The following is a 20,234-nucleotide window of genomic DNA, read 5'->3' as shown; positions in this document are numbered from 1 at the left end:
GTCGATATGAAACGTAGGGGCTAGGCCCTGCTCATATCTAAAGAATGTCCGATAATTAAGTTTCTGGAGCCTCCTGCATATGTCGGTGAGCCAATCTAATGTCAAATAGTTTCTAGCTGCTACCAGAAGGAAGTTACGACAGAGCTTCGGCCGAGCCCGATCTGCTAACATAGGGAATGCGTTATCAGATCAAGTTATCAGGAGAGGCGCAGTCAGAATCTTGAGCGTTAGTCTAAGAGGGTCGGTTTAGTTTGGGCTAGATCGCCCCTTTAGACCCACCTTGCATGCAGGCCTGAAGACATATGCCTTAGAATTTTTGCTCAGGGCTCCAGCTTTGCGCCAGTTTCGCGGCGGAGACTGTGTGAACTCATTACAGAATTTCTTTTTTCTTGTTACTGAAGACAGGGTACATCTCACAAAGGCTTATTTTCACTGGCGACGTCCTCTGCAACTCAAGTCGGGGCTGAAGAATGTCAAGAAAGGTTGCAGATATCCCGCCTAACGAAGGATCCACTAGTTTGGGCTTTCCCATAGTTTAGCCTTAAGCCAAGCCCTCCTAGTGATCGACAAATATAGTGGCTACCCGTTGCCTAAGTCTCGGCATCGTGTCGGTTTCCATAATGGGCAAGAAGTTACAACGCCAGAGCATCTCTCACAATATTGCTCGGTTCCTAATATCTCCGACTTGGCATCTACATAGCATGCCACACCAGCGTTCTAGAATAGTCTGTAGAGGTACATATCATACCGTCAGCCACCATAATCAACACCTTATAAGAGCGACGGCAGGCCCAGTCAACGTTGTCTCCTCTAACAGGAAGACCAGAAAGCCTACTCATTTGAACTACTTTGATTTACTTTATTGTTTATAATGCGTCCCTTGGGTCTTGTCCTCTTTTCACTTGCGGCATCTGCTGCACCCATCGATGGCACCACCCCGGAATTCACCTGCAACGGCGATGTCTGCTATCTTCCTCCACCCAAGCCCGTTGAGCCCACATACTTCCTAGAGAATGGAGAGCAGGTCCCGGACATCTCTCATTTCCCTCCACCGCCTCGTCCCACCCCAACCAATAATGAAGAAGCGAAGGCGCCCACCGACCTGGGCGGTAGCAGTGGTTCTGGAAATTCTGTAGGCTCTATCGCCGGCGGTGTTATCGGAGCTGGCACCGCTATCGGTGGTCTTCTAGGCGCTGCTGGTAGTGCCGGTAGTGCTGCTGGTGGGGCCCTTGGTGGTATTGGTGCCTCAGGGGCCGCGGGGGCTGTAGGGGGTGCAGGAAGTCCTGAAGCAGCAGGAAATGGAGGAAGCGCTGGGAGTACTGCGTCGACAGGCGCCACTGGTGCTACTGGTGCAGACGGAGTCAGCTATGGAACCTTCGAGGGCGATGTCAGCGAGCTTCCTCCACCGAAGAAGCCCGTCGAAACCTATTTTGATGAGAACTTACAGGAAATTCCAGGCCCCAATGGTGATGAGAGAACGTTCGAGCTGAACGTCCACGGAGAGGGTGAAGGCGCATTGAACGATGGTGGCAATCCTGGAAGAGGAGGACGACCTGGACCGTCCAGAGCTGGGCCTTCCCAATCCCGTGGTATCAACTTGAATGAGTTCCGGGAAAGTGATAAATCCATTGCACGGCATTATTTGCAGTCTGAGAACTCACGTGAGCAATACAACCCTACCTTTTCTCATGGGGATATTCTATTAACATGCTTTTTAGCTCATGTCAAGCCATTTGACGGTGGTAGAACCGTCGACGAAAAGCAGCTATTTGCTAGCGTGAGGGAAAGGTATACCAACCTCAAGGAGGTCAAAGCGACCAGTGATAAGGAGAGCAACTTTGCGGCCAGAGATAGAGGTCGTTATCGCTATATGTGAGTCCTACATGCACATCACTCAAGTTGTTATGGGAACTAAGTATACGACAGTGCTGGAACCAAAGATGGCAAGGAAGTGCTGGTTGGAATTGCAGAGCACGGCACCAACAGCAACAATTTTGTGAACTTCACACCCTTCCCTAAGCCACAGTAGAGTGTACAACGGTGCAATGCGCCTGGTTGCAGATCGCTAGGCACCAGGTGTAGAAAGAGAATGGCAGACTAGCTTATCAGTGATTGTGTGAGTCAGGATTGTTTGTTCGTATTCCGATATTAATATTTAGTAAATACTATGTCCTATCTTCCTATAGGTCCGACTACCTTTATCCTTTCGTTTACAGTTACTGCTCTAGACTAAAAGATACGATGACTTGTCTGGGAGATGGTAGATGAAATGAGACGAATTGAGGGGGGAGACACTTAGGAATAGAAGGAGGATAATCTGTTTCATAGTTATGGTTGAGAATTGCTTTTTGTTAAGGTCATCTATCTCAATATGGAGATGTAATCGAATTCCTTGGTCTTTCCCTGTAAAGAAGATTAACCGCACATTGCCATATCTTAGTCGGTCTAAATGTACTCGCATCTAAAATTCTGCATCGGCTGTTCTCACCCAAAGTCTTCTTCTCACGCCAGAAATGGGCAGAGCTCCCTCGCATGGAGATCCGTATGGCTTAAATCTTACGGTTATCCCTCGATCATTGTGGGCAGGTAAAGCTTGACGTCGCGTGGTATTAGACATATGTACCTGTCGCAGCAGCGGTCTGCATAGATCCACTTCATTCAAGGCCAGAGTCCAAATCTTGGAAACGAGACTCCTTGAGGAAAGTGGTCTGTTCTACCCAGCCATTAACCAATTCCACCACCACCGAATGGCCACATCTTTCGATTCTTTGCTTGACTTTCTGTGAAACAAATCAATCAGCCTACACTGACTTGTACTTGCAAGGTCGTTTGAAATGCCTAAATGGGACAGGTTGAGGGTAAAGCACTTTGCAACACGCCAAGGCAAACCTTATCTATTCTAGAACTGAGGAATGTAGGAATGCAAACTTCCAGGACTACCAAGGTCCCCCTACAAGGAAAAGAGCATCATGATAGTCTACTCGAACAGACAATTATATGTAAAATGTTACATTTGTTGATATGGATACGGACTTCTAGAACTTACTATTTGATGACGCCCGCTAGTGTGATGAGATCGTAAAGCCTCCCTGACGTTTCAGGGTGAAGTATGGTTCGGAACTATGACCAGAAAAGAGGCTCAAGTCAGCCCATGGATGGCTTCTATCCGCACGTTACAAACTCGTGGATTGTACAAAGACGGTTCTAGAATTTGATTCCCAACGCTGTCCTTCATGACTCACGATGACAGTGCTCACACTGTGTTCAATGAGGCCACATCCGCGTTATCGAGATGCATGCAATCAAGCCCTAGCAGAAGGCTAGAAATAGAATGCAATAAAGAATTAAAAAATAAGGCTGTCAATGCCCTTCCTGCAAATTGGTGGCTAGTCCGGACCATTACTCGTGGTTGATACTTTGCTACTAAAACATTTCGATCTGGACTAGTACGCAGGCAATCATGTTAACGGGCATAGTGTGCTCATCTGTCCCATGACGAACATTTGGGTCTGTCTCGCTGTAGTGTTTCACAATGGCTAATAAATCCAAAGGCCTGAAACGCATGCGAGCGGAATTATATTCCGCACATTTGTAACCAAGCCTCTTTGAAGAAGAGCTTGGCAAAGCGGGATCTGTACCCAACATTCATATTCCGCTTGTTGGTAAATCGTCTAGGTTGCATTCTCCCTGCTGCTCACCGTTGGGGAAGGAAGGTCGCTCTCTGTAGTGAAAATAATTTTATGCATGTATCGTGTGTAAACGCATTGCATACAGTTAACATTATCTTGTCGAGGCCTACAGAGCGTTGATCGAGGCTTCTGGGACCCGGCTTGCATGAGGTCTATCGGCTGAACCTAGGGTTAGTAAAAGTTGGTGGGAACAGAGCATAGCCCCATTGCCCTTTGTAATATTTTTGATGCTAACACAGGTACTGTAATATGTTGGGCGGAATTCGGATGCCTGGATTTAGTCCCTTCTTCGTTCTAGAACACTGAAGGAAGAATGCTTATTCTCCACTCATCCACATGAAGAGGCCTTGGTTTGACTTGGCTCGGCGATTATGACACTAACGGAGGTTATTATCACACGACCCTAAGACATTTTACCTAATCTCGAAGGCCTAATCGGTATAGCATCAGAGAGTCTAAAGCCTATTCATGTGTGGCTTAGCCGATGGCGCATTGCCAAGTCGATAATGTCAACCGCACGACAACTTACCGGATCTGTTATGTTCAACGAAAAGCTAAGGTGTACCTTGATGATACAAAGTGCCACCGCATATTATGGATCTTGCTGATTGATACACCTCAAATAGGTCTAAATCTATCGCGAGAAAAAATATATAATAGCATGGAAGTCGCCCTGAAGTATCTGAATCCCAATACAGACACATAAACCAGAAGTATTCAATCTAATTTACAATACTTCAACCCTTTCCTTGACTGAACAACATGAAGGCTGCTATCTTCTCGACTCTGTTACCCCTTGTTCTGGCTCTTCCAGCCCCCCAGGTTCGTCTTTCTTGTTATTGAGGCTCATGCTCCGTACAATCTGTTGACAGGGGATTGAATAGACACAGTCAACCGAGGGAAAGTTGCCTTGGAAGAAAGGCAGCGTATGCCTGGCACTCACGGAAGACTGCATGGGGACGATTGGATGGTGTAACGCCGAGGCGCAACGCCTGAAGGAGTTCGGCGCTCGTGAGAAGTGCCTTGCCCAAAGAGAGCGCCGTCCTGCCGACGCACCTAAACTTCCCTGGATGAAAGGTACCGGTTATGACTGTGCCTATGCTCTCACTCCCGAGGAGAGATGTTATGGCACTGCACTTTTCTGCCGTGAGGGACTTTACCCCCAGGGTCAATATAGGGACGAGCAGGAATGCTTGTCTGACAGAGAGGATGCTCCGAAAGATGCCAAGGTAACGCCTTGCCACTTATATCTATATAGGCATTACTGATGAATAACACCAGAAGCAGCAGAGCCTCCCAGAGGCCGAACTGAAGGCGAAGAAGCCATTCCTTCAGCCCGCGCCCGACAGCGACACTTCGTGCATGACCTTCGACCGCGGCAGTGAGCGCTGTGTTGGAACCAAGTACTACTGTACCAATGACATCATGAAGTTCCCCTACACCGACGAGGATGGCAGTGTCTACAATAATGCCGCTGAGTGTCTGGATGCCCGGGAGTCTGAGCCTCAATCTGCCGATCCCGATCGCATTGTGTTCCCTGATAACTAGGGTCGGATATTGAAGTAGTCCCCAACTGGGTGCGGTCCATGGCTTGACCACCCACGTTACCATTCAAGGGATGCGGACTAAAGAGGGAACCATGAGAGTGTTGTGAACGTTCCCAGTTGCCTGTACTTATGTGTATTAACCTCCTGGCATTAGATTCAACATCTAGGCCAGTCTTAGAGCATTAGTTTTAGTTATTTCCTCCATTTGAAATCACGTTGAGAAAAGGAAGCCCTCACAGGTCGTGTCGTATACTATCTCCACGTATCGTAACCACACTTGTAACATATAAAAGAGAAAAAGAGATAAGCAAAAAAAACATACAACAGGAGGGATTCGCTGGTGGTCACCCACCCAACTACTAACCTCCCGGCGTGTGGCTTAAGTACGGCTGAGCGGACGGGAAGCCCTGTTCTCCACACCCTGTGGTCGTATGTACTAGCTTATTCTATGTTGACGTTTATATAGTAATGCACTATCATGTACTCCTGAGAGTGTCGTTCTGGCAAGTTGATGGTCTTATTTAGCCTTATGGTTCTAGAGCCGGGAGAGGCCGGGTATTCGACATAGCGAGTCTAGACCAAAGTTGCATTTGAGATTATAATTGTGCCGTCGCATTGCGCTTCAACTTTAGACGTTTCGATACCTCCTATGACAAATCTTCAAAAGAAATATGTTAGAATCACTAGGTGGGCCAGCAATGGGGGCTTGTTTAATATTACCTAGTACTTATTGGTGAGGACAGAATATCACAGTAGCAAACTCTGCTTTAGTATTTTTGGCTTCTCAGTGTATGGTTGCAATACCGCAGTGAACCCGCACCGTCTACATTGGTGGGCCTTCAACTGAGACCGTGGCCTTAATTATATGCCGGCCATGACTATCGGGGTCTATATCAATCAAAATTGCAGGCTATCCATAAACACGGATATCGATCTCGATCTTGATATTAGGCCCGCACCCGCAGCCATATGCACAGGAAGGCCATATTGCCTTATTGGTTCGCACCAAATTATGAATACCACCAAATACATCAGCCTGATCCCTAATGTCAGGAAGAATTGGATAGGGCTGAGAATATCACGAGGTAGGGTGTGGCGCAGTCTTGGCATGATTACATTTAAGCTTCCCCACGTCCACGAGACTCTTTTCTTTCGCTTACTCTGTTTAAGAGATGCAGACTATATTTCCTCGCCATTATGGTCAACACTGGACTTCCAAGCAAGGATTGTCACACTTGTCGCCGTCGCCGGGTGAAGGTGGGTTCCAATTGATCATAACAATATTGGTCACTAACACACAGGAAGTGTGATCTCGGACGCCCTGGCTGCTTGCGCTGTAAGAAGATCGGCCATGACTGTCCTGGCTATAGGGATTTGAGCAGGCTGGGGTTTAATTTCCGCATCCTAACTCCTGAATCCTACCTGTGCCATAAGGATCGCAATCATGACCCACAGGTGACGAAAGGCTCCGCACAAGAACAAGGTCGGCATTTCCGATTCGCAACGAGACAACCACAACTAGCACTCACATACACGCCGACTGAACAATGGGAGGACCATGCAAAGCCTCTTGTTATCAGCCAATTCACAATTCTAACCTTGCAGGGTGCTCGTGTGTACGGCTCGTTTGACTTCCTGCCGCAACTATTTGAGCGCGCCGATGCCAAATCTACATTGCACAAAGTGTGCAATGCTGTTGCTTCCGCCTGCTTTGACAACCGGTCACGGTCTGACAGCATGGGATTTAGCCATAAAAAGCTTTATGTCAAGGCCTTGCAATCTTTATCAAATGACATCTCACACGTGGAGAAGCAGAAGCAAGACCAAACGCTGGTGGCAGTGTGGCTGTTGTGTTTGTATGAGGTAGGTTAGTTCTAATGCTTACAGTGTAGTCGCAGAGCTAAAACGTCTTTATGTTGTAGCTCCTAGTTGGGGCACCGAGTCATAAGTCCCAACTGGAACCTCGGGGCTGGAACGCGCATGGTGAAGCGATGCTTGGACTGTTGCGCTTGCGAGGCCAGAACCAGTTCCTGACCAAGACAGGATGCCAGCTTTTCCAGATAGCGTATCCTATCATTGTAAGTTTTCCGTAGGCTGGCTGAAGCCATGTCACTCAGTTCTGACGTTCTACGGCGTAGCAAATACAGGCGATACAAGCAGGCCGGCCACCGCCACCAGAAGCAATCGCATGGTTGCATTCGATGCAGACATCCCCCGTGGCGAGGGAGATGCTATTTCTGCCGGCATTCTTATACAGTGATTTAGCTTGTCGAATCTACAGTACCATCCGCGATTTGATCGACCAAGGTTCATGCGAAAGAATGCTCAAGAGCATCGACGACGTAATAGTGGCTTGCAGAAATCTTGAATCGTCGATAGATGCAGTTATTACTCAAGGGCCAGCCCCTCAATCACAGCCAGGTCCATCGGACGACCTAGCAACAGGACAAACTCAGAAGTGGTTAATGAACCAGCATGCCGCGAACTATCTGAATGCATTTCTCTTTCGAGTTTATGAAGGAAGTGTAGAACTGCTTTCCCAAACACTAAAAGCTCATGTATCGCCGAAAAAGCACGCTGAGCTCCTGTGCCAACGCGAGTCTAGCATTAAACGGCTACTTCACCTGGCAGACCGCATCATAGTATCGCTCCCGCTACTTATGCCGGCGACAGTGGCCAGAACTGACCAACGGGGTCCAAACGTTCCAACATGGGGACACGCCCTGAAGCTGCTTTGGCCATTGGGTCTAATTGCGTGTTCTGCCCATGTGCACGACAGCCAGCGTGCTGCTGCGAAACTGGGTCTACTTCGAATAGGCTATGAGGTTGGGATTATGCGTGCGGTAAGAACATACGCGTAAATTAACAAACGACGAGTCTGGACAAGCACAGGCTATTCAACATAAACTTCCCGAAATTGCAACTACAGAAATGATTAAATTGAGCGATAACAATCACAATGCAGCTGTACCTGGACCCAGAGCCACGACAATCACACGCAACAAAACTGCCATCTTCACCGAGCAACAAAGTATGCACAAACTGCACCCCTTAATAGGAACGCGAAGTCTGGTTCTCAAACACCTCGTCCAACCAGTTCAGAGTAGCCAGTGCTAGCTGAGGCTCAGCCCCAATGGCACAATGCTCTCCCGCACCGACATTGGTTTTGAAAAGATGATAATGAGCCTTGTCTCCAAGCATCCGCGCCATCCTTTCCGGCTGACCGGGGGCGAGACCGTCGTCCTCGCCCGATGCAACAAACACCGGACAGGTGATTTTATCCAGCATCGACTGGTTGAGAGCCATTTCGCCCATTTTGGTGATCCATTCGAAAGGGCTAGTTGTATTGAAGGACCATAGTCCCTGATCAAGGCCCCATTTCAGTTGTGTGTTGCTTAGTTTCTTGTATGCCTCCCAGATCACCGCATCAAAGGCGGTCGCATTTCCACTCCGATACAGTTGACGCACCTGCTGTGGGAATTTCTGCAAAGTTGACTCCTGAAGATCAAGCATTCCATCGATTGCAAGGACAGCAGCAAGACGGTGTTCACGGGTGGCTGCCAAAGGGGCTAACTGGCCACCGAACGAAACGCCTGCCAACGCGATCCGGTCTGCGTCCACGTCATCACGAGTTCTTAACCAGTCAACGACGGGAGTGACCGCACTCCACCAGTCGGGGATGAAGCCAATGTTAGAGTCACGTCGTACTGTGGGCTGTCCGGGCCCCTCGTAGGTGACGAAGTTCCACCCGCGTGCGAGGACCTCCTTGCCAATCTGATGGTAGGAGTCTTGCTGAGCTGCATCGAACCCAGAGCCGACCAGGATAGTGGGAAGTCGGTTGCCTTTAATGCTCGTCACATTGGCCTGAGATGACTTCGGGGCCGAATAGAAATACACGGGAATCTTGAACCGGCCCCCGTCGAGCTCTACCTGCTGCGGCGGCTCAGGCAGCAGCTTCACTGCGGTGTCATAGTGGTCCAGCACGGAAGACCAGAGAGTTTGAATGCGGGGATCGGAAGCATTTCCGTGCAGGAAGAAGTCCGCTGCGCGATAGTAGGTCGACGCACGGAAATGCGCCTCACGAGCCGAGACGGGAAACCTGGTGGCGTTCACTGACGTAGCCTGGTCGGCGATTTGGTCTGCCAGGAACTTGAACTCCTTATAGAAGCTTTCCATGTCGCCCGGCTTGATCTGGGAGGCTGCGCGAAGGACCTCGCCCGTAGCAGCACCGCCGCCATTGCTGAGAGAGAGAAAGGTCTCCAGCACGAAAGCAAACTCAGGGTCACTGCTTAGTTGGTAGATCGACGAGGAAGAGTTGGTAATGGTGACATTCGGGATCGATCCATTTGCTGTCTGCTTTATATGTCAGTGACTGATATCCAAAGGAAGCGTTCCACGGTGCAATATACCACTAGGGTGAACAGTGCTCCGACACAGAGTGATAAGCGGAGAAGCATTGCGATGAAATGGTTTGCAAAGAGCATGTACAATTATATACCTCAGAAACAATGTTTTGATGTTGATTAAGATAGATCAGAACAGAATTGGCAACCGTAGGGAGGCATACCACGGTTTATATATCGTAGAAAGTGATCTAAAACTGCATTGCCTTGAGTGTTAGCTTTCGCAGTAGGTTAACTACTAATTCTTCCCCAGTCGGATACACAATCTGTCCGCCTGAATCATACTGCCTATTTTGGAAAGCCTTTCGAGCTGATGAGGATCCGGCCTAATTAGTCAATCCAAAGCAGCCCGAACGGGCAAACAAGCATCGCCGATTGCTGCCTTTTTGGGTAATCAATTCGAGCCTAGTCTATTCTGGGAAGCGTGGGTCAGACTTCAAACGGGAGCCACTATACCAGAATGCGTTAGCCTTTCGAGGGTAAGCATTTGCTGGTCCCACATACGGCGGATGCTTACATTCAGAGCCCTAGCTGCCATATTTAGCAAACGACAACAATCTCAGGTCACTGGTAGGTTACCTGACTTCGAATCGTGGCGGTGCATTAAACCTTACCCCATTAGACTTAGTAAATACGTCGCCCTATTCTGAACTAGTCGTACTAGTTTCTGACATCGTCGTTAACACCTCATTCCGATGCTCGATGAATAACTGTTTCCATTTCGAGCGTCTGCCATATTTGGCACCGTACGACGTCTGTACGGCGACTCAACACTCTATCTTGTCATTTTACAAATATCGCCATTTTGTGTTTTATCTATCGGAGTCGGAGGGATCAAGCTATTTTTCAGATTAATGCTATATTTTATTGATGTTTGATATGTTACTATTGCGTTCTGCGAAAATATCGGCTGTGACATATATGGCCTACACAGCATTTCGCTTTTGGCTATATAAATTTCCTGGAATACATAGTAGACTCAGGACCATCGAGGGCCCCTGCGTTACTGAAGGAACTAGCGGGCGTACACAAACAAAACAAAAGTGCCTACAGTTGGAATTGAGGTTAATGCTTATCCTTACATAATAGTTCCCATCCCTGCAAGCTTTGCATAATTAAACGAGGACAAATTTGTCTCGGATATCAACCTTGACTGAATATCCGCCTAAATCAGCAGCCTTGTACTGGGTGCGTCACTAGTGCAGTGGTATTACACATGGTCGGTCAGGATCTATAGTTATGACAGTTGACCAGATCCACTCGGGATGGAACTTGATGTCAGCTAATGTAGAGCCTCATGCTGTTCTTCGTTGTGGTTGGCGGTTTATTATCAAAACTAAATTATATTTGTTACTTTGAACCCGATGATTGAAAGACATTTCAGTCGTCACAGCCCATCTATCACAGATGCTGAGCACCATGTTGGCGAAGATGTGCCATTCACATCTATGTAAGCTTCCGATTGACTGAGAGATTAAACACTCGATATAGCTAAGTAGTCTGCTTGCAACCAAGTACTTCATTCGAAGTATAGAATTCATAGTTGGTTTCGAACAACGCAACTGTGACCGGAAAGGTCGCAGTTGATATATCTTTGTTTCTCACATTCGTGTCTAGCGCGAGGGGCCATGCCTAAGCAGACACATACCGCCCCTAGCTCAAGTTGTGGAATCAGCACTGCGATTGGCATCCGACTGGCTCAGCATGGCACAGATCCAGTGGTGAACTATTTTTCTTCTACTAGCGCCACTTGGAAAGTAGTCGAGCAGATACGCAGCTACGGCACAACGACTATCATCGTCAAGGCGGACATGTCACACGAAGAGAAGATTAAATGTCTCTGCCAGTGTGTAATGACAGAGTTTGACCAGCCGAGTATTATCATGAGCAACTCTAGCATTGAGCATTTGGGTACACTGCCTGACGTGACCGTGAGAGATATTGATGAGGTCGGTTTGTTTTTCATCGCTCAACAGGCCTATAAATGCTTGACTGGATACAGCCGTCTAATTCTGACTCTCTCCCTCAGCCCAGCAGATTCAGGACATAAATTGCAGACTTGAGTATTTGTCTTGCTTACCCGGGGGGTTCCAAATGCACACTATATATGCTCCTATCAAGGCGGTAACCTAGGGAATTTCAAAATCCTTGTCTCATGAATTTTGTGTTCGGAATATCACACTCATCTTCATTGCTTGGGAGCTGTAAAAACAGATATGCAGGTCAGCCAAGTGCCAAGTACTTGCTAGACGGTGGCAAGATAACGGTGGACGACATCTACGCTGTGCCTTCCAAGCGATCGCCACTGAAGCGGCCTGGCTTTCCTGAGAATATCGCTGGCATCATTGCGTTGACGGCCAGTGTTGAGTCTCATGTGGAGAGACCCATATGAGCTAAGGGAGTTAGCTTTAGCTGTACATCATCATTCCACTATTAGTAATTTCTCTGAATGTATTTGACATGGCGTTAATGTGTAGTGCGCCAGCCTTGGCAGATCAAGGACTTCAGTGTATCTGACACCAGGAAACCGGTACATGATTTATGCTAAGAAGCCACTGCATACTAGCAGCTAGTCCAGTTTCAGTAAAAGAAAAGAGAGCACGGCACCATATCCCGTGTGATTCATTTGACGGTGGCACATCGTTCGTCGAGAGATCTGGTCCCTCTCAGGTGCCAATAGGGTGCAACAAATGAAAGAGAATCGTTCATTCTGGACAGCCAACTATACTCATGAGACCCTAGGCTATTTAATTCATAGGTGGGATATGTCATCCGGTGGATCCTTAAGGAAATTGTTTCCCTGCATCGGCTATGATACCCGAGACGGGATCTCCTCTGTGCTGCCCCACGGCGATACTTTCACGACATTGCGGGGTGGCTTGCGATATAGTATATACTTGATAACTCCTGGCTTGACTGTTGGCTAGCTGTTTTAATCCGACGAGACTGATCCCCAATCTCTTTTCGAGCACACTGGCGAAGGCCGCCCAAGATACGGCAGCCTATCCGATGTCCCACTAGAATCTGTAATAAACCAAAAGTATATATCTCTACTAATACCCTTGCCCCATTCTCCATCAGAGACTCTGGCTCTTCTTGGCTCGGTGTGGTGCCTGTTTCTGACCTCTTCTCACCTTCCTTCACTGCGTGAAGCTTCACTCCATTACGAATATGACTTCATCCATCTTCCACGGTACCCCTTATGTCACAGGCGCTACCTCAGCCACGTTGTTGGCAGCCGATCTTGAACTTAGCTTCTGGGGCGGCGTGGATCCCAAAACAGGCGAAGTGATTGATCGCTTCCACCCACTAAGTGGTCGTTTTCTGAAAGACACCATCCTAGCCATACCCGGAGGCAGAGGATCCTGTGGCGGCAGCGTCGTCATGATGGAGCTGATTCTGAACGGCCTGGGCCCCAAGGCACTGGTTTTTGAGCGTCGCGAGGAGATCATTACGCTAGGTGTTATCGTTGCCGAAGAGATGTTCGACAAGTCTGCCGCGGTGGTGACACTAAACCCGGAGGACTTCCGTCAAGTTCTGGGCTGGGATGGCAGGACTGTTCATGTACAAGGTGGATTAGTCTCGGATGGTCCCTTGAATGTCAATGCTACCGACAGAGCTGTGGAACCCGCGGTGGACCTGACCAAGTGCAACGTTCAACTTTCTGATTCTGACCGGGCCATGCTGGATGGAGCCCACGGTGAGGCGGCGCGGATCTCGCTTCAGATCATCATCCGAATGGCGGAGATGATGGGAGCCCGAGAACTGATGGATATCCGCCAAGCGCATACAGATGGCGCCTGGTATGGCCCTGGCTCAGTGGCCTTTGGAAAGAGGCTTCGTGACTGGGGTGGCAAATTCAAAGTCCCTACTACTATCAACTCTCTCAATATTGACCAGAAACGATGGCGGGCCCTCGGAATTGAGACAGAGTTTGGATCCTCGTGTGATGAATTGGCTAAAGTCTTTGTCGACATGGGCGGCAAGATTTCATTTACCTGTGCCCCTTATCTACTCGACACGGCACCAAAATTAGGCGATCCAGTTGCCTGGGGAGAGTCTAATGCCGTTCTCTACGCCAACAGTGTCCTTGGTGCGAGGACACTAAAAAACCCCAATATGCTGGAGGCCCTGATTGCCCTGACTGGCCGCGCACCCAAGGCCGGTGCCTATCTGCACGAGAATCGCTTTGCGTCTATCTGGCTCCGGGTAACACCACCAGAGGCGACGGACGACTCCTTCTGGCCGATTTTAGGCTACGCTCTCGGCGCCATTGCCACCGCCGCCATTCCGGTCATTACTGGACTGGAACACCTGAAGCCCAACCGTGACGATTTCAAGGCGTTCTCAGCGGCATTTGCTACGTCGTCCAGCGCCCCCATGTTCCACATGGTCAATCTGACGCCAGAGGCTCCTACACTGGAGGCCGTATGTCGTGAAGGCATAGTCCCCAAGGCCATCGATGTGACTTGGAAAGATCTAGCCGCGACCTGGGAGGAATTCAACCATGGCTCCGAGCCGCGCGAAATTGATCTCATCTCATTTGGCAACCCACACTTCTCCCTCCGGGAGATCAAAGAGATCGCGAAGCTGTGCCAAGGACGAATCAAGAACGAGCGTGTTGCCGTGATCGTCACCTGTGGTCGTGCCCAGTACGGCCTTGCCGTACAGGCGGGCTATGTCCGAGAGCTTGAACACTTCGGGGTCCAGTTCTTGCAAGACACCTGCTGGTGCTCCATCCAGGAACCAGTTATCCCCAGGGATACCCGCACAATCATGACGAACTCGGGCAAGTACATCCACTACGGACCTGGACTCACAGGCAAGCATTTTGCCTTTGGCAGTCTGGAGATGTGCATCAATGCCGCGTGTACGGGGAAGACGACTGGTGACCCGCCTTTGTGGTTAGTAGAAGCCAGATCACGATAGTGGGCGTTTATGTGCAATTCAAAGTTGGCAGTTTGGTGGTTGCGTTGTCGGGTTAGTCCCCAGGTATAACATGTAAATACGGTCGGAAGGGACGGGTTGGACCCGATCCGAATTCTCCCCGAACCCGCCGATTTCGGATGCGGGTATGGAAGGCAGAACGCGCAGTTGAGTCTGGACTCGGGATATTAATAATATAGAATCTATTGTCTAGTCTAAGCTAGGAAAGCGTTCCTTTCAGGTCAAAAGAGTAAAACACTGGCGAACATATGTTCAAGAGGGAACAAGTTAGGCAAGCAGGGCCTTGAGACCGTTCTGGACACCGCCAGGGTTGGCTCCGCGGACGGTCAATTCCTTGATCTGCTGGCCGTCCTTGAAGAAAGCGAAGGTAGGCATGGCACTGACACCCAAGTCGGCAGCCACGCTCTGAAGCTCGTCAACATCTACCTTGTAAAACTCGACGCCCTGGTTCTCGTTGCTGAACTTCTCAATGGCAGGGGCAACAGCCTTGCAAGGGCCGCACCAGGTGGCGAAGAAATCGACAACGACTGGCTTGCCAGAGGCGATGACTTTCTCCTCGAATTCAGCAGGCCTAACCAAAGGGTATTAGTGTATCTGTCACCGACAGAAAGAAATATGGAAAGCTTAATGCAGAGCATTTAATTGACATACGTCTTGATCTCGTGAACACCCATTTTGGCAGAAGTGGATCAGAATTGCTCGGAGGGATGGTAAAAAGTAACTTCGGAACGCTGGAGGACCGGACGAGCGTGGAGGATCTCGAGATAAAGCTAAGGCTGGAAGCAAGAGGAGAGGAAAGGTGCAGGAAAGATGGATTTAAAATCACTTGCTAGCTCGCAAGGAGGGGCACTTCTGATCAACAAGGGCCACAACTGCTACGAAACCTATGATAGGATGTCACAAATAGGTGGAACGCCCACCTCTTGGGCGCTTCTTGAAGGCCATTGGTAGTTACCGAGTCGTTGTGGAGTCAGTATTACTACTAGTCCCGGCTGGATTCACGTAATTAAATCCGTCAACGGGCTGCCGTATAAGCGAGCTACGCACCACCTGCGATATGAAAAATAGATAAATATAGTGAATCGATTGTACTGGGTTTCAGCCACCGGAATATATAGGATAGACACCAGAACCGAGAATTAGAGAGATGGTGGGTTTAACATTGAAAATCTTGACAAGTCGTTCCTTTGTATTTTCTTTACATGGGCTTTCACGCTGTTTTATATAAGATTCTACCATGGAAGCCCCCCATATAGTTAGACAATGATTGAACAGTTGGGCTCTAAGAGAAAGAGGAAGAGAATCTTGGTTGATCAGTTGATTGACTTTGGTGGAACTATGAATTTCTGACCCCGGTTTCATCTAGCCAGGGGACTTGAGCATCTGACGTATATTATATTATATTGATCTCCATGGCAGTCGTCGACAGTTTCATCTTGAACAAAATCAGTCAATTCTGTCGCGTTCATGCTGAGTTGGGAACTTATTGCACTAGTACAATGGAGAGCCTTCAATGAATAACCTCCAGCTGATTATAAACAATATTTGGCGCCCACCAGGCTGACCCTCTGGCAATGTTGGAGACCAACCTACGAGTACCATAGCTGAATATTATGTAGCTGACCGGTATGCATAGGCTTATCAATCAGCCCCATCACCTATTTGTGTCCAATCACCTGTCCACAGTGAACTTAATTTATAATACCGACTACTACAGCCAATCTAAGGGTAGTACCTCTGATATTCGTTGTACGCTATTACGTTGATGACCAACAGATATTGACTCAGGCAAGGTTGTGTGAAAACACAAATTTATTTGCTTGTAGGATCAAGTATAGATGACAAGCCCAATCCAAATATGAAGTGACAGACGTCTGGTTAAGCAGACTATCAAGCTCCACCTTTCCAATATATGCAATCCATTGCCTCGTAATACTTCAGTCCAGGAATGAAAAGCTCAGTACCTATCGCAACTGTAGCGGTCCCACTCATAGATAGAACGAAACCCAATGGACATGCGTCAAGGGACGGCGTATTCAGTTCGAGTCCGGGTTACATTGGTAGGCCTCTATGTTGTTGATACAGTAATCAGGAAGTCTCTTGAAGCCAGGATGCTTTCTACCCGAGCAGGTGCTGGTGTTTCTGGACACAGTCAGTCGATCCCTGCTCAATTATCAAGTACCTAATCAGAGTGGAATACTCACGGAGTTCCGACAGTACAGTAAAAGCCTTTGGTATCTACCGCAAACGAACCAGCATTCTTCTTGAATCCGGCCCGAATCTGATGCGGTGTCGATGGCTTGAGGCATTCATGGTAGCATGGCCCCTTGAAGTTAAAGCCCTGGCATACCCTTATGGCAACGCAAACCTGAGGTTCAATATCGGAGGGATTGGTTACATCTGATGGGTTTCTTCAAGTCAGTCCATGGGTATTCAAGAGATCTGCACCGAACTCACCTTCAGCGGAGGCGACGGCCTGTCCAGCCAAGAGTGCCATGGTAGCAGCAAGGACCTTGAGGAGATTCATTTTGAAAGAGTTTGGAGTATAATTGAGATTGTTTGTACTATTGCAGGGAGAATGTGTTGCTTTATGCATGAGTTTGGAAGCATCGACCAGTGTCGAGTATTTATATGTTGACCTGTACCATGCAGCATTCTACGTCGGATAGTTTCCAAGAAGATCGGCATGGCATTGAAATCGATCTGAATACCACGGAAAGGCTTTGGAAAGCGTCAACCAAACGCGTAGTCTGGATAGTAACAATAATCAGTCAATCCCTGCATATGCCAAGAGGAGAAGTAGGTCGCCTTAATCACAGGTGGCCTGACGTGTAAGCGGAGCAGCCCATTTTGCAATTGAAGTAGCGCCGAATATGGCTGAGTTGGTGGAGATCTACATTCTTTGCCTTCTCCATAACACGGTGGGTTGATTGTGATTGGGGCTCACACGAGGCTGTGTCATGGCTTGCCGTTGGCGGTGCCCTTCGCTGTCATGTGCCATTAACTAATTCAAGCCGTGTTGTGTATAAGCGAGCCCACCTTCAACATGTCAGATCGTATCTTAGGGGTCCTTTTGTTGGCGTTGTGTTGGATTCCTTCCGAGTCGCCGACCCCTGGGATCGGAGATCTACAAAACCAACTTCAGTTATACTGGCTCTCTAACTTTTTCTTTCCCCATGGGGAAGTGCGGCCTTTTACCAGCCAATGACACAAGAATAGAGGAAAACTACTATATTCTAAACATAGAATGGAATCCTTAGGTAATCGTGTCTCATTGATACAGCACACGGATGGGACTGCATCCAGGAATAGTACGGTACCTCTGCCCACCCCGGACTGTCTAAGTTATCTCTCGACCCTCAAGCCAAAATGCCGGGCACAAGGAGAATATCTGAAATTAAAAGGCTAGTACGAAAGATCTGGATCATGCCCAACTTCAAGATGTTCAATGTATGTCATCGCTCGGAGAGCTCGCAACCAAGGCGACCATATCATTTCCGACAGAGTGAGCATGGCCCTGGAAATGAAGTTTTAGCCGCGATGCTAGAGACTGCTTGATCACCTCGTAACGGGGATGTTGCTTGTGCCACATATTCACCAATAGCTCCGCCGCAATCATGCACCGCGTGGACAAATCTTCCTCCGGAAACTCATAGTGTGCACGGATTCGGCGCAGGGATATATCTCGAAACCCCCGTTTTTCCAAGCGTTGCACTGCCGCCTGCAGGATGTGACCTTGATGGTCGATTCGGTGTGAGCGCGTCACAGCATTCAGGTGCATCACTGCCTCATTACCGGGAGCCCCTTGAAGGATAACAATCTTGGAAGCCTTCCGGCGCGCCACACGGACCATTTCCTGGATAGCCTTCCCAAGATCCATGGTGTGGTCAAGTATCCAAGGAGCTAAGACGACCTGAAAGGTCTCCGATGGGTATGGAAGATCTTCGGCAGGCCCTGGGAAATGCTGGACTTCGTTGTGCCGTGTATACCGGCTCAGATCATGTTGTTGCCCGAGAGCAAGCACGTTCTGTCCTTCTGCAAGCTTTTCAAACAGCACTTCAAGATCCTTGCTCACCAGACGATCGGTGAATATATCCACACGGTCAACCGGAGTGACGGGCATTGGAGAAGTGGGAAGTGGATATGGCCCCAGCAATGGCTGGGCTTCGACCTTTCTCGCGAGGACATAATAATACGCTTCGGGGGCTGTATATTGGGTACCAGCGGGGAAGAAGAGATCATTGGCGGGTTCAGCTGCAATGACAAATCCGGCGCTTCGCAGCAGTCGAAGCCATCCATCCTCTGAATAGAATATCTCCTTGGTGTACTTGCCCATCCACGGTTTCCTAAGCATCCACGTACAATCCCATGTGGGATCATATGTGCAAGTCTCCGATAGCAGGCCGGTGCTAGGCGTCACGGCAATGGCCAAGTATCCACCCACCTTGAGCCACTCTGAGAATTTGAAAACCAGGGAATATGCCTCCCCAGGGGTATGCTGAAACAAAGAGAGAATGGCGAACACAGCATCGTAGGGCTTGGAGGGATGGAAATCTTTCATGTTGGCTACTTCAAAGGTGCCCTGGACTTGGGATTGAGCAATTTTCACCATCTCAGGGGAGAGGTCGATCCCATGAACTTCATGGCCTGCACTTGCCAGGATATCCGCCACCGGCTTGCCGGTACCACAGCCCACATCTAGAATTCGACTACCGGGTGACAGCTCCTTGGCGGCGCGATGAACAAACGCACGAAGCGGGGCATTGTTTGCAAAGGCAGCTTCATAAGTCGCTCCAAGGTCATTGAATAATGACTCTACTTCAATCGTCATGGCGGAAGGTCTTTGGCATGAGCTTAACAAAATATATCAAGTGTTGACGAAAGGAGAAAACTAAGCTCCTTTCACTCTGAAGGCGTTGGTCTGGAATTAAAGGAAATCCTATGCACTTGAATGTCTTCGTATATATAATGAGAAAAGGCCAAGTGGCTGGGATGACAGCCTGTGCAGGCTTGCGTCTTCCTTACCCATTAGAGGTGTTGACGTTGCAGGTTGCCTCGTCCTCACCGCAACTTCAGGAAAGTCTTGACCATTTAGATGAAATCCCCCAACTGAGAGTCAAATCTAATATTAAAGTCATTGGACAGTATTCAGCGCAGCCAACACATTCAACTCAGCATGCACCACCCTCCTTGCGGGTAGAGTTGTAATCGATGTGAATCTTGATCTTAACCCTTACCGTACCCCGGACGGGTTCGGGGTGGGTCTTTAAATGGGTTAACCTTCAATCTAGAGTCTAAATACACTTCCAGATATACCCAGTATAGCTAGATCTATCTGAGTCGCATATATACATGCAGCGCAATGAGCCGGACTTACTGGCCAGGCAAGTTGATGCCGGCACCAGGAAGCCGCTGGGCTCTCATATGTATTGTTGTAAGTGGTGTATTGCGTAGACTGAGACAATCGGGCCGTGCAACGGTCAGTAAGGGACCTCCTTTTCTACTCCAGAACATACAAATGTTTAACTTTTAACTGTCATTTCACTCGGTCTGGGAGAGCAAATGGTAGCGGACGAACGATAACCACGATCACGAAGGCGGGGCTGGAGATCTACCAGTCTCGCGGCGAGAATTTACAAATCTATACT

The 20,234-nt window shown here is 48.7% G+C and overlaps 9 protein-coding genes across 9 annotated transcripts; 5 read left to right on the top strand and 4 right to left on the bottom strand.

Moving 5' to 3' along the window:
* The first annotated feature begins 847 nt into the window (after nucleotides 1-847).
* Nucleotides 848-2,241, top strand: BDV37DRAFT_245027 (uncharacterized protein). The gene is made up of 3 exons (XM_032081615.1): nucleotides 848-1,661; nucleotides 1,719-1,872; nucleotides 1,927-2,241. The coding sequence occupies exons 1-3, from the start codon at nucleotides 872-874 to the stop codon at nucleotides 2,027-2,029; spliced, it is 1,047 nt and encodes a 348-aa protein (XP_031942737.1). The 5' UTR covers nucleotides 848-871; the 3' UTR covers nucleotides 2,030-2,241.
* Nucleotides 2,242-4,424: 2,183 nt separating this feature from the next.
* Nucleotides 4,425-5,397, top strand: BDV37DRAFT_91551 (uncharacterized protein). The gene is made up of 3 exons (XM_032091437.1): nucleotides 4,425-4,511; nucleotides 4,574-4,918; nucleotides 4,971-5,397. The coding sequence occupies exons 1-3, from the start codon at nucleotides 4,452-4,454 to the stop codon at nucleotides 5,235-5,237; spliced, it is 672 nt and encodes a 223-aa protein (XP_031942736.1). The 5' UTR covers nucleotides 4,425-4,451; the 3' UTR covers nucleotides 5,238-5,397.
* Nucleotides 5,398-6,433: 1,036 nt separating this feature from the next.
* On the top strand, nucleotides 6,434-8,097 carry BDV37DRAFT_281823 (Zn(II)2Cys6 transcription factor; the record flags this gene model as incomplete). The annotated part of the gene is made up of 4 exons (XM_032086901.1): nucleotides 6,434-6,493; nucleotides 6,542-7,099; nucleotides 7,159-7,314; nucleotides 7,375-8,097. 4 exons carry the CDS (start codon nucleotides 6,434-6,436, stop codon nucleotides 8,095-8,097), a joined length of 1,497 nt encoding a protein of 498 aa, XP_031942735.1.
* Nucleotides 8,098-8,287: 190 nt separating this feature from the next.
* BDV37DRAFT_270664 (alpha/beta hydrolase family protein) lies at nucleotides 8,288-9,693 on the bottom strand (the record flags this gene model as incomplete). Its single annotated transcript, XM_032084596.1, has 2 exons — nucleotides 8,288-9,589; nucleotides 9,646-9,693. 2 exons carry the CDS (start codon nucleotides 9,691-9,693, stop codon nucleotides 8,288-8,290), a joined length of 1,350 nt encoding a protein of 449 aa, XP_031942734.1.
* A 1,574-nt stretch (nucleotides 9,694-11,267) lies between these two features.
* BDV37DRAFT_281821 (uncharacterized protein) lies at nucleotides 11,268-11,702 on the top strand (the record flags this gene model as incomplete). Its single annotated transcript, XM_032086900.1, has 1 exon — nucleotides 11,268-11,702. The coding sequence occupies one exon, from the start codon at nucleotides 11,268-11,270 to the stop codon at nucleotides 11,700-11,702; it is 435 nt and encodes a 144-aa protein (XP_031942733.1).
* Nucleotides 11,703-12,739: 1,037 nt separating this feature from the next.
* On the top strand, nucleotides 12,740-15,159 carry BDV37DRAFT_293126 (uncharacterized protein). The gene has a single exon (XM_032089332.1). It carries the CDS (start codon nucleotides 12,811-12,813, stop codon nucleotides 14,566-14,568), a length of 1,758 nt encoding a protein of 585 aa, XP_031942732.1. The 5' UTR covers nucleotides 12,740-12,810; the 3' UTR covers nucleotides 14,569-15,159.
* Nucleotides 14,514-15,427, bottom strand: BDV37DRAFT_91530 (thioredoxin family protein). Its single transcript, XM_032091436.1, has 2 exons — nucleotides 15,238-15,427; nucleotides 14,514-15,157 (listed from the first exon to the last, which is right to left on the bottom strand). The coding sequence occupies exons 1-2, from the start codon at nucleotides 15,258-15,260 to the stop codon at nucleotides 14,854-14,856; spliced, it is 327 nt and encodes a 108-aa protein (XP_031942731.1). The 5' UTR covers nucleotides 15,261-15,427; the 3' UTR covers nucleotides 14,514-14,853.
* Nucleotides 15,428-16,622: 1,195 nt separating this feature from the next.
* Nucleotides 16,623-17,113, bottom strand: BDV37DRAFT_281818 (uncharacterized protein; the record flags this gene model as incomplete). The annotated part of the gene is made up of 3 exons (XM_032086899.1): nucleotides 16,623-16,728; nucleotides 16,791-16,986; nucleotides 17,044-17,113. The coding sequence occupies 3 exons, from the start codon at nucleotides 17,111-17,113 to the stop codon at nucleotides 16,623-16,625; spliced, it is 372 nt and encodes a 123-aa protein (XP_031942730.1).
* A 918-nt stretch (nucleotides 17,114-18,031) lies between these two features.
* BDV37DRAFT_293123 (uncharacterized protein) lies at nucleotides 18,032-19,417 on the bottom strand (the record flags this gene model as incomplete). The annotated part of the gene is made up of 1 exon (XM_032089331.1): nucleotides 18,032-19,417. The coding sequence occupies one exon, from the start codon at nucleotides 19,415-19,417 to the stop codon at nucleotides 18,032-18,034; it is 1,386 nt and encodes a 461-aa protein (XP_031942729.1).
* Nucleotides 19,418-20,234: the final 817 nt, after the last annotated feature.

The sequence above is a fragment of the Aspergillus pseudonomiae genome, assembly GCF_009193645.1.
Source record: "Aspergillus pseudonomiae strain CBS 119388 unplaced genomic scaffold BDV37scaffold_23, whole genome shotgun sequence".
Taxonomy (NCBI): Eukaryota; Fungi; Ascomycota; class Eurotiomycetes; order Eurotiales; family Aspergillaceae; genus Aspergillus; species Aspergillus pseudonomiae.
Note: the sequence above shows the minus strand (reverse complement) of the source record. Positions and strands in the feature narration are given on the sequence as shown.

Coding starts and splice junctions, on each gene's coding strand:
- BDV37DRAFT_91530 (XM_032091436.1), bottom strand. CDS start 15,260: ATGGGTGTTCACGAGATCAAGAC. Junction 15,158..15,237: donor GGTGTTCACGAGATCAAGAC/GTATGTCAATTA, acceptor CCCTTTGGTTAG/GCCTGCTGAATTCGAGGAGA.
- BDV37DRAFT_91551 (XM_032091437.1), top strand. CDS start 4,452: ATGAAGGCTGCTATCTTCTCGACTCTGTTACCCCTTGTTCTGGCTCTT. Junction 4,512..4,573: donor TGGCTCTTCCAGCCCCCCAG/GTTCGTCTTTCT, acceptor GGGATTGAATAG/ACACAGTCAACCGAGGGAAA. Junction 4,919..4,970: donor ATGCTCCGAAAGATGCCAAG/GTAACGCCTTGC, acceptor GAATAACACCAG/AAGCAGCAGAGCCTCCCAGA.
- BDV37DRAFT_293126 (XM_032089332.1), top strand. CDS start 12,811: ATGACTTCATCCATCTTCCACGGTACCCCTTATGTCACAGGCGCTACC.
- BDV37DRAFT_245027 (XM_032081615.1), top strand. CDS start 872: ATGCGTCCCTTGGGTCTTGTCCTCTTTTCACTTGCGGCATCTGCTGCA. Junction 1,662..1,718: donor TTTGCAGTCTGAGAACTCAC/GTGAGCAATACA, acceptor CATGCTTTTTAG/CTCATGTCAAGCCATTTGAC. Junction 1,873..1,926: donor AGAGGTCGTTATCGCTATAT/GTGAGTCCTACA, acceptor AGTATACGACAG/TGCTGGAACCAAAGATGGCA.